The sequence below is a fragment of the Danio rerio genome, chromosome 17 (genome assembly GCF_052040795.2).
Source record: "Danio rerio strain M-AB ecotype USA chromosome 17, GRCz13ab, whole genome shotgun sequence".
NCBI classification, from domain to species: Eukaryota; Metazoa; Chordata; class Actinopteri; order Cypriniformes; family Danionidae; genus Danio; species Danio rerio.
Window position 1 is genome coordinate 28,027,514 of NC_141037.1, and position 12,801 is coordinate 28,040,314.

At 33.8% G+C, this 12,801-nt stretch overlaps 1 protein-coding gene across 7 annotated transcripts in view; it reads left to right on the top strand.

Annotated features, from left to right (window-relative positions):
- Positions 1-12,801, top strand: part of ttc7b (tetratricopeptide repeat domain 7B) — a 79,742-nt gene that overhangs the window by 13,218 nt on the left and 53,723 nt on the right. For 5 of the 7 annotated variants that reach the window (XR_015512704.1, XM_087289345.1, XM_087289346.1 and 2 more), the window contains 2 exon segments: positions 3,058-3,191; positions 5,693-5,814. Coding sequence is in view for 4 of the 7 variants with exons in the window: in XM_087289345.1 (XP_087145471.1) it covers positions 3,058-3,191; positions 5,693-5,814 (256 nt within the window). In the remaining 3 variants the exon portion in view is untranslated. 7 annotated transcript variants of the gene reach the window in all.

Here is a 12,801-nt window from a genome sequence, read left to right on the forward strand (position 1 = left end):
AATATCATATCCTGAAAGTTAGGATCAAATCATTACGGTGTATTTCTGTAGTAGATTGGATTAGAATTGACAGAAGTGCTGCGTGTTTCTGAAACGCAAGCTTTGTTGTTGGTTTTTATGCTACATCAGGCTTCGCGTGAGTGAATTCTGTGGCTCAGGAGAAATAGAATGCAGATATGATTTTTATAGGAATGGGGTTGGATTGATGCCAAAAGCCCGTGGTAATGCATATTGGTATTAAATCGATAGCTCAAGCAAACAAATTAACATCCTCGGATGACCTGTGAAAGGAATTCAGATGACAGTGTTTATGACTATTCTCAAAGTATCATTTTTCAAACGTTAACCTTTTTTAGTAACATTAAAAATTCATATCATATAAGATGTATGATAAATATGATAAGATAATAGACAAACAAATGAGTATTTTATTTTTACATTTAACTAGCATTAATTTTATTTTTTTTTAAATGTCTTCTTATTTTCCAGTGGGGTATATGCACATAGACTTTTTATTTCAGTCAGCCAGCACCAGGGCATCCGATTAATTGTCATCCCATACAAAATCGCTATGTTTATGATCTGATTTCTTTAAAAAAAAAACTATTTTTTTTACTGCCTCTTTGAGATATGATATAAAGTGAGTATTGAACCAAACAACAAGCACTACAATAAATTAAAATTTTCTGTGCTGTGTCTTTAAAATATGAAAATTAATTTTACCACAGTATTTTCAATGGAATTCCTGTGCTCGCCTTGCTGCTAATAACGGCGCCTGCGTTTAAACTGCCTTTCGTCTTTTTATGCTTTAACAATCAAGTGGATTGCTTAAGTCTATTTAACTGATTATATTTAAATTACATTACAACATTGATGCTGAGAAAGGAACATTATGAATTTTTTTAAAAATCAAGTGACATAAAGCTCTCACTGGAAGTTCATCATTGGCTGAAAAACACTACCTGTGCATATAGCCCATTGGCAAAAAAACTAAATCACTCTGTGCAATCAATTATTTTTCTGTCATCAGTTAAACCAAAATATACATACATACATACATACATACATACATGCATACATACATACATACATACATACATGCATACATAAATAAATATGGCCAGTAAAAAAAAAAAAAAAAAGTATTCTATTTAACACCTGTGTGGAGCGGAATTTTTAACCGGTAAGATAAAAAAAAAAATTATTATTATTTGTCGCACTCACTTAATCAGAACTGTGCAGAAGTGTGTGGTGTTTTGTTTTTATTAAGTGATCATTCATTAATGATTAATAGGTAAAAATGTTCATTTTATTAGTTAATGTTAGTTATATATTTACTAGCATGAACAAACAACGAACAATACATTTATTTCAGTATTTATTCATCTTTGTTTTGTTTTATTCATGTAAGTCAATGAACATTAGCTCACAGTGCATTAACAAATGTTAACAAGCACTCTAAGTTTACAGCTCTTAGTTCATTCTTAGTTCAGGATGACAAAAACATTAACTTGCATTAATTCACTAATTAATTTTCCTTTAGCCTTTAGTCACTAATTTATCAGAGTATTAAAAATTTATCAATCGATTATGAAAAAATTAAGGCCCTCAAAAGGTATAAAAAGTCTTAATGGTATTTTTGCAAGGTCTCAAAGTTTTTCTTAAAGTGTTTGACTACAAAAAAAGCATAAATATATTTATTTTTCTCCTAAAATTAACAGCGTCGTGCTTGATCCATGCAATTGGTTCGGGCCGGGGAGTGTCCGGCCAACCTCTGATCTGAGTTTTTTTGCATGGTTGTGCACCGTTGATTTATTTAACTATACAACTGATTATTAACAACTATTTGTTAAGGTAAAGGCTTGATACTGATTAGGACTTGAAGTGGCGATGAGGTCTTAAAATATTTTGAGAAGGTCAGCAACCAGCAACCTTCTTACTGTGTGGTGACAATGAAAAAACTATATACTAAGGGGTGTAAAATTATTCACATTTCAAAATTTCCAATTTCATATTAATCTTGTGTACATATAGAGTAGCACTGCATCCATCTTTTCCAAAAAAAAGTCTTCATTCTTCATTTTCTTTTTGGCTTAGTACCTTTATTAATCCGGGAATGAAACGGCAACTTATCCAGCATGTTTTTACGCAGCTGATACCCTTCCAGCTGCAACCCACCTCTGGGATATCCAATAAAGTCTTTAGTTTTGTAATACTTTTAAAACCAACTACAGCTTTCCGAATATCTCTGGAAAACAACAGATTCTCTGTTTTTCCCCAGGTTAAGCAGCTCCTTGCTTTCATGTAGTTTAGGAGAAGTTGATGAATTGACATGTTGTAAATCCAGCAGCTCTAATCTCCATGGCTTTTTGTCATAAACAGACTTGTTGCCATGAAAATATAAAAGTGATTAGTTGTAAATAGCAAACAATTTGGAGATCAGTGGAAGTTTTTTAAAACTTTAGTGTGAATGGGTTAAACTAGCAATGGCTAAAGTAGATCAGATTTTTCTCACATCTAAAAGCGCACTTTTTCGGATTCTCAGCCAAGCACTGCTGCTGGGTGATACTCTAGGTGTGCTGTAATGCCTCTGAAACACAGTTTTCCAAAAGAAGTGCACATAAAAGGATCTCCCTCCTTGGTATTGTAACAAGAACCAGAATCAAAAAAAATTTAAATGATGAAACTCATTATGACGTGGGAGTAGGATTTTTGGAAAAGAAATACTCTGTTACATGAAACTCCAACTCTTTAACAGCGTAAATAACTCTGAATGCATTAAATAGCATTTCGACTGCTTTAAAAATTTAGTTGCACATTTAATTCCTCATGGTACTGTACAATGATGTATTTATAGTACTGTTCTACCACAAAGCCCTAAAAGGGAAATAAAGGTTAACATATGAATTATTCAGGTCATCTTTATTGAACTGAGCTGTCATAAGTCATAAACTTGCCTATGAGTCTGTCAGTGCACTAGTATAGCTCTGTGGGTTTGCTTTTGCTTGCTGCTGGCATGTGTGTAGGTCTTCTCATCTCTCTGCTGTGTGTTCGCAGGTCTTTGTCTGGAGAAAGTGCCCATGGCGTCTCCATCACTGTCCAACAGCATTGCAGACAAAGACCAGGAGATCATCACTTGCTATGAGAAGTCTGGAGACATTGCTCTGCTCTACCTTCAGGAAGTTGAAAAGGTATTTCCAAACATTCTTTTACTTCAGTTTTTTTTAAAGTCATCTTCTGAAAGGCTGTAAAGTTACCACATTATACTGTTTATATACTGTATATTAAAGATTCCTCATTTTGTTTTGGAGTTCTTTTACAATAAGTTTGCAAACGCAGAACGTCAAACAAATTTCCGTTTTATTGTTCAAAATGTGCCAGACTAGTTGATGTCGATTAAACAAAGCTGATGCTAATCAACGATACAATTTTTTTTCCCTTTTGCTCTATGATTTTACAAATGCTACATTTATATTTTTTCTACAGTTGAAATCAGAATCATTAGCCTTCTTGAATTATTAACATTACTGTATATTTTTCCCCCAGTTTCTTTTTAATGGAGAGGGGATTTTTTCAATACATTTCTAAACATATTATCTTTGCCATGATGACAGTACATAATGTTTTAGTAGATATATGTCAATATACTAGTATTCAGCTTAAAGTGACATTTAAGGCTCTATTTTAACAATCTAAGTGCAAAGTCTACAGCGCATGGTGCCAAAGCATTAAGGGCGTGTTCGAATCTGCTATTTTAAGGGTGGAAAAATATGCTTTGCGCACCGGCGCATGATCTAACAGGGTTGTGCTTAATCTCTTAATGAGTTATGGGTGTGTTTTGAGCGTAACATGTATTAAACCAATCAGAGTCTCATCTCACATTCCCTTTAAGAGTCAGTTGTTTCATGACCCATTTGCTGTTCACATGCGACACATAGCGGGCTTTGTAAGTGGAAAAACTGAATGCTTCACTCGTGAAAAAACAATTTAAGAGATCAGACCATCTCCAATTTGCCCTCTATACTTTCTCTTTACTTTTACTCTTTACTTTACTCCTTTACTTTCGTTGATAAGAAAACTGTGTTGTACGCACTCCACTGAAGACATCCATTAATCTACATATTTAATTTCTTTGTTAAGCGCAAAGATTTGTTTCTAAATATTTCAAAATTCAGTTCAATTTACAGTTATATCCAAACACACGTCCTATTCTTATGCCCCTTATAGTGATGCATATGTCTCCAAACAAATATATATAAATATATAACAAGCAAATATAAGTATGCATATAATAAATAGTATTATACAATTGCAAATTGTCATGAATAAACTGAAAAAAGCCCCCTGAGCTGAGGCATTGAGGCAGTGGTTTTTATATTTATGTAGTAAATAATTTTTGTAACATTTTAATCCTTAATCCTGACCTGCTGTCAGCTGGTCAACAGTGCGGTCTATTTATTTTTTTCAAAATAGCAACGCGCCAACAATGCGCTTTAGCACACCTCCTTTTTAGACTGGAACACTCATGAGTCCACAAATGGAATTGCTATTTAAACAACTTGGTGTAAAGCGTGAAAATTAGGGTTGTGCTGGTCTCAAAATAGCAACAAATTGCGCAAAACACGTCTTACGCCTTATTGCACCGGGTGTATGACAGGGCCCTTGAAGACTTAACTAGATTAACCCTATAGGCAAGTTAGGGTAATTAGGCAAATTACTGTATGGTTTGTTTTGTAGACAATCGAACAAAAATATTGTTTAAGGGGGCTCATAATATTGACTTTAAAATGGTTTTTAAAAAATAAAAAATGTAAGTAAAAATAATTATAAAACAAAAAAAACTATCGTCACAAGAAAAAATATTATAGAAATACTTCGAAGAATTTATTGCACTGTTAATCATCATTTAGAAAATGTTTGAACAAGTAAAAAGAATTCACATGAGGGCTAATAATTTTGATGATTTTAATTGACATTTAGTTTTTCTTATTCAATTTTTCTCTTTAATGTGATCTTTGAAACATTGTAGACCTTTCACAGTACATTACACACAACATAAAAGGTAATATCTGAAAAGCATAATAAGGGCCCTTTAAAATGTACATTGATTTTTGTTGCTGAGGACAGATTTGCACAGTACTGCAGCGGAGGGTCAGCCATCCGTGAGACTAATCTCTTCCTGTCCCACCTGTGAACCTTAAATCACAATTAAAGTCTTTTACAGGTTAAAGTTCAATCTCCTACAGAACAAAGATGAGTCTCTGTCTTCGTCAGACTGTTGTCGCACCACTGATTCCCTTTGTTGGAATAGTAGCGCACACATTCATCCCTCTGTACGGTGTTCAGTATTTACTGCTTGTGATTTAGCGTTGGTGGTGAAGGGAGAGAAAGAGAGAGAGAGAGAGAGTGAATGATGGCAGGAGAGCAGGACGGCAGAGCTTGTGTTCTGCTGCAGTGTTGACACTGCATTTTTTGGGTGCAGCTGAAGTTTTGCGTTTGACCTTCACGCTAGGGAAACTTGCACCCTGCTAACCGCCGTCCTCTGAGGTGTTCCCCGGGTAAATATAGCAAACACTTTGACTCTTCCCTCATTTTGAAAATGTGTTTGCTGAGTATGTAACAGGAAGAGACAAGAAATGAAAGTTGAAGCTGTTCTGACGATGATATTAAATGGCATATGTCTTGTCTTTAGGCTCTTAGTGCTGGCATTCAGAACCGCAGTCCAAAGCCTGGCCCGGTCACACAGGAACAGGAACTTGGCTACTTCCTTGAGACTGGACTTCAGAGGGCTCACGTCATCCATTTCAAAAATGGGTGAGTGTGTGTGTGAAAGGGTTATACTCACAGTAACTATGTTTGATTTACATGTGTAGAAAAGTCAAAAGATCTGAAACAAACAGCGGATCATTGTTTGATGTGAATTGGTGGTTGTTGAGAAGGATCTGTAATAATATGTATTGTACTATGATAGTTTTTAATTTTTGTGGTTGTCTTATTGTGTGTTGCTATTATGTAATTATTGTATTTATGTCACCAGTGTTAAGGACAGATTTCCTTTCTGTGCCAAGCAGAACAGGCAATACAGTTTAAAGAAACAAACTAATATATTTCAATTATTGAATGCATTTATAGCCCAATTTTATTTATAACCCATGCATAAAACAACAAAATCTACATAAGCTTGGCTTGACTACAATAGTTTTAAAACATAACATTACCTGTCTAAAAGAAATACTTCAGCCATAGTGTCAACCTTCCTCCAGCGTGAAACAGTAACTCCAATATTGATTCAGGATTTTTTAAAAGTTTTGATTCAGCATTTGTTTTTACCGCTGTCACTCTCTCTTGTGTGTACGTGAATTGTTGACACAGTTTGGGCTACTTATCAGAATTATAGGAATTGTCAACAAATTTTAATTGGATGAACCAATTAAATATAAAATTATTACCCAGAATATAAAATACATATAAATACTTTTAGATCATTTACTTTAATCATTACAATTGGAATGTGAAGCGATTTTCAACCAGCACGACAAAAAATGTTTCTGAAGAAAATAACCTACTGCATCTTTATTTTAAACACACATCAGATATCATGCATTTTATAATTTACATAACTTTTTATAAGCTTTTTGATTACTAAAATATAATGTAACTATTAAAGTATGGTCTAGAACTGTTGAGTTACAACCTGACTTTTTAAATAATCATATAAAATGAAGAAAATTTGAAAATTTAAAATACAGATTGATTTCTTACACCATGTAAATTATTCTAATTTATGAATGCATGTTTTAAAAACTGATGTGAACAAATCAATGAACCAGACCTTTAAATTGATTCATTGAAACTGACTAACCAAGCTCTGACATGTCAAAACTAGTTTAACTTTTGATAAAAAAAAAAAAAAATAGTAATATAAAATTACAAGCATGCGTTTCTGTCAAAAAGAGACTTTCGCTGTTTTTTCAAACTACTTATTTAAAAAGAACAATTCTTGAATTGTTTTAGGAGGCACAACCTAATTGTTTTATGTTCAGTCTACTTAAATTTGTAAATGATCAAGTTAACTTAATAGATTTGTGTTGGGACAACATGAAGCAATAGTATGGAGCCCAGCATTTTTAACAATGTTCTTAATATTACTGTTTCTAATATGGATTTATGTTTTCTATATACAGCAACACTCAAAATATCTCTCAGCTTTAGCAGTATCGCAGCACTCAGTTATGATTTACAGCCTTCCCTTAGAGACGGCTGAACAATGGTGTCCATTCATTTATTATTCCTTCAGTTCATACATCCCTTTTTTATCCTTTCTGTTTGTAAATCCCTTTTTTCCTCAGACACAAGCAGCAACGAATGGTGTAGGAATCTGCTAAGCTTTCTGTCTTCCTACATATCTGCCTTTCTTTGTGCTTTTAATTCTGTAAATGCTTCATTAACCCTCGGTAGTCAGTCTGTGTATGTGCGTCTCACATTGTTTATGTGTGTTCCGATGCACCATGGAGCTGTGTGTTTGACAACTACTCGTACGTATCCACACACTCTGTTCATGTAGAGTAGTGCCGTGCTTTTACTGTAGCAGAAACATAGGCTAGGCACACTCTTGAAATGAAGGCTGCACGATTATGTTGTATTCAGAATTCGGATACTTTTTAATATGACATACATACACTTTTTGGTAAACACACATGATTTTAATGGATCAAACTCATACAGTATTTGCATTTGTTGTAAATTTACTGCTTTTAACATATTGGGAACCAACCATAACATATACTGTGTTTATAATCATTTATAATCATCCTAATACAGCATATAGAGTACTCAACATTTGGAGTAAATGCTTTTTTTTTATTGTCCTAAGACAAGAATGAGTGTTGTTCAATAATTTTTGGACAGCATTTATGAGAGGTTTTAATCCACTTCAATTGCTTACTACCCTTTATAGCAATCTTGATAATGCTTGTTCTCTTAATATTACCTAGAACAGAAGTTAAATAAAATAAAATTATAAAATAATAATAATGGGCGTCACGGTGGTGCAGTGGGTTGCACAATCGCCTCACAGCAAGAAGGTCTCTTGTTTGAGCCCCGGCTGGTTCAGTTGGCATTTCTGTGTGGAGTTTACATGTGCTCTCTGTGTTCGTGTGGTATTCCTTCGAGTGCTCCAGTTTCCCCCACAGTGCAAAGACATTTGGTATAGGTGAATTGAAAAAGCTATATCGGTCATAGTGTATAGGTGTGAATGGGTGAGCTGAAAGGGCATCCGCTGCATATGCTGTATAAGTTTGCAGTGCATTCCGCTGCAATGACCCCCGATTAATAAAGGGACTAAGCTGAAAAGAAAATGAATGAATGAATGAAAATAATAATAATTTAATAATAATATTATTAATAACAATAATAATAATAATAATGATAATAAAATGTATTTAATTATTTATTTATTTATTTATGTACTTACTGTTTTATATTTAATAAATATATAAAAACATAATAAATTTTGACTTATTTAAATTCACAGTGCTCTCCAACCGGTCCTCTTAAGTAATTGTAATTAATAATGTTATTGGGTTTCAAGTAAATTAATTTTAAACACTGTTTTTGTGGATTTTTGGAAATTTTAACATGTACTAAAGAAATCAAAACCAAACATACAAAAAAATGCAATTTCAAATATATAAATAAATGTTTGTAATGTACATACACATACAATATGTTTTACACAGCAGATGACCTTCCAGCTTCAACCCAGCATTGGGAAACACCCATACACTCTTACAATCTCACACGCACTCATACACTACTGCCAATTTAGTTCATCCAATTCACCTATAACGAATGTCTTTGGTCTGTGGGGGACACCAGACCACACAGAAACTCAAAACCGGTGACATTCTTTCTGTAAAGTGACAGTGTTAACTACTGAGCCACTGCGCCGTCCAGTAATAAAATTATGAAACATAAAAATATACATTTAAATGGGTTTTACTCTCACATATGCATTCGCAACATTTTAGCATTAAACTTTAGAGAGGACACATGTAACTGCAGTGCGAGTTACTTGGTATTAGCCCAAAACAAAAATGACAGAGATGGAAAATGAGTGAAATGAGGATAAAAGAGAGCTAAGCTAAACACGGAGGACCTCACAGGTAGATTAATCTTTTGACAGCTGAAATGTGATTTTGTTTACTCTGACAGGTCTGTTAATTGCAATATAAGATAAAGTAAGTAACAGACCTAGTATACAGTCAGTCAGTGTCTGGTCAATGTAGTCAGTGGACGTCTTTTTGTAGGAGTCATATAGGTTATACATCTTTGGTCCCATTCTTTCATCCGTCTCAGTGTGTTGTCTTAACCATAGATGCATTTCTTCTCTTTTTTTCTTTTCTTTTTTGTTTGTGATTTGCAGCCCTTCCACATGCCAGTGTGAGGTTTGGTTTTTGTGAAGCTCCATCATTTATTTATTTATTTGTACAGTGAGCGTGTGGTTGGGGAGGGATCTTCAATATAGATGCAGGTGGGGCATCTGTCAGTGCTTGAAATGCATCTGTTTGAAATATGACCACTGCAGTGGTGCATTGTGGGTAATGCAACGGTTGGGTTCATAAATGAATGATGATGTCTTTAAACCTTACACAACAAGCAGTTCTTACAAGATGATAAATGTTCGGTCTGTCCCTTATGTTTTAAAACAGACTGATATTTAAAGGGGACCTATGAACATTTGATAAGGGGTTTAAACACTGTTGTTTGGCAGCAGTGTGTGATTATTCCCAGCTTCTTATGGTAAAAATGTTTAATTCTATTTTTTATAATCACACTTCATAAAAACAGTCTACAGAAACACTTTGATTGACATTATCCCTTTGTGTGTGTGTCTTGCAAGAAGAAATCCCTGCTCATTAGTGATGATCTTTGCCATATCAGCCTAAACAGCCCTGAGTGAGAAGCAGCCATCTGCCATTGGAGTTTTCACCTGATAAACATAAAGTCAGCAATTAAGGGGGATTATAAATGTTTCCAGATGCAAGACAAACACTTTATACTTCATAGACTGCCTTCTTAACATTTTCAGGTTTTCAAAGAGATAACATCAGTCCTGTTTTGTATCTGCTATACTGATACAGGCATTTGTAACTCCACCTTCTTTTGAAAAAGAGCAAATTCATTTGAATTTAAAGCGACAGTTACCAAAACAACACAATTTGGATCAAAACCTACCAGGGGCAGTTTCAAAGAGATAAAACATTATCTGTGGTGTTTTTTTTTTGATAACAAAGCATAAGATTGGGGGGGGGGGTCTTTATATTTCTTATTTATCAGTTTTTCCCAGACCTTCCTTAAAATTTCAGTTTTTTCTCAATTATCTCAAACCACTGTTTGCATTTCTACATTAAGGCTTTAAGCCAGGTCATTTTTATAGTTTTTTTTTTTTTTTTTTTTTTTGCCACAAGAAGAATCTTGCACAAATATTGGTCACCACTGGGGACAATGTCCTAAATATCTCTATTAATATCTCCAATATACAAAAAATAATGCAGTTCTGGGAACTTTGCATCCAAACACCTCAGATATAACAATCTGCGCATCATCCCAAAATGGTTAAATTTGTTTAGGGGGGTATTTGGAGCTGAAACTTCACAAACATACTCTAAGGACACCATATGCTTATTTTACATTGTGTAAGAATTAGAGTATTAAATTATAGCTTAGTATGTTCATATGTCTGTTATTGAAATCCACTAATAACTAAACTCAAGCATTTTAAATGTCAAGTAAATTTGGGCATCAGCATTATAATGTGCAGTATCAACCTGAATATTCATTTGGCATTTAAGCATTGTTAGGAGGTTATTATTGTGAACTGAAACATTAGGACTTAAAAAATAGCTTGAAATAAATTCAAATATAAAAATATTCAGCTAGTGGCGAAGGAAGTAGGTATTATTTATATTTTGATTATACATATTTAACTTGATGTACTTCATTTAAACTAAACAAGACATTAAACAAATAAAAATTATGTTGCGAGTTTTTTATAATCATAAAAATCCACATGGCTGTGTTTGAATTGTTGTTTGAAATGACTACTTTACTATTTAATTATTTGTTTTAGCTCTGTTTTCTTCTGTCCTAATGACCAGACGAATTGGCCGAATTGGTCACTCTAGGTTGAAACACCTTGTATTTACTGAAGAATGATGTACCTCTAACATGTAATCACTGTCAAGCCTACCTCACTGTAAAACACATTTTATTGGTATGTGACATTTAAAAAACTTCTAGATGTGTTTTTTATACTCTGAGCACTTTAATGAGTGCTTTAAAAAATCACCAGGAAAATTGTTTTGTTATTCAAGTCAAGTCAAGCTTTATTGTCAATCAGCTACATGTGCGGACATACAGAGGAACAAAATGTAGTGTCTCGCAAGACAACGGTGCTACATAAATGAATCATAAATACAAACACAACACTGGACATAAGAGCTATTAAAAAAAAAAAACCTATGCATAACTAACATATACTATAAAATACTTAACTATACGCTTAAGACAGGTACTTTTACATGAGACTGAACAATGTTGAGCTGGATATTGTGCAAGAGAGGTATTAAAGGTTTAATATTGTGCAAGAGAAGTATTAAAGGTTTAATATTGTGCAAAAGAGGTATTTAAGGTTTAATATTGTGCAAAAGAGGTATTTACTGTAAGGTTTAATATTGTGCAAGAGTTATTTAAGGTTGGAGCAAGCTGTGCAACATGATTGTGGTACACTTATAGTAAGCATCATTTTCATTATTGAGTTCTTGTAAGATGGAGTTTAAAGTGTCAGGTGCACAAGAGAGAAGAGTGTTTCTACGTGTGGTTTGTCAAGCCCACTCACCTAAATGAAACACTATTTAAAATGATATAGGCTGCATTTACACTGCATGCTTCAAGTGACTCAATTCAATTTTTTTTTCCCATGCGTGATAGATCAGATATGGCCCATGTACTTGTAAGCAGAAAAAAAAAATTACATGGATTCCGATTTACTCAAATCAGATTCAGGCCTTGTTCATATGTGGAAATTCATCCTATATGAATCAGATCCGTGTTCTCATGTCTGCAGTGTGAGCAGGTTTGTCAGATGTTCACCTGTCAATGCGAGTCGCTCATCATTAAAAACAGTAGAGAATAACGTCAACTCTGAGGCTTTCATTTCAGAACAGACTTCAGCAGTCCCAAACCCAAAATATAGCCAATATAAACTAATTTAAAACTGTTGCATATGTCACATGCATAAATCATGGATTTAAGATGCCTACTGCTTAAAAAAAGGCCTAGATAAAAACAAAAGATGACAAAATGACAACTTTTTCTGTCATAAACTATAATAAAATTCAAAACAGTGGAGAAAAAAATCCACAGGAATGGAGAAAAGAACGCTGTTTTATTATCAGCTGTCACTCAGCGCCCGCTCTTAGTTTTTTTTTTTTTTTTCTCACCTGGTCATTGCATCTTTGCCGTGCACAATGTAGAGGCAGTCAATCAGATACCAGTCATCAGAATTGATCTCAAGATCTGCAGTGTAATGGAGTGATTGAGAAAGTGTCTATAGTGCAAATGTACAACCTGGCGCAAGAGTCAGAGAGATGAGGTGGTTTGTTAAGCCCACTCACCTGTATGAGACATATCACAAATTGATCTGAAATATTAGATGTAATATTTTTAATGTAATATTTTATTTATTTATTTATTTTTATTCTGTATCATTGAGATATGAGGTTATTATTATTTAATATG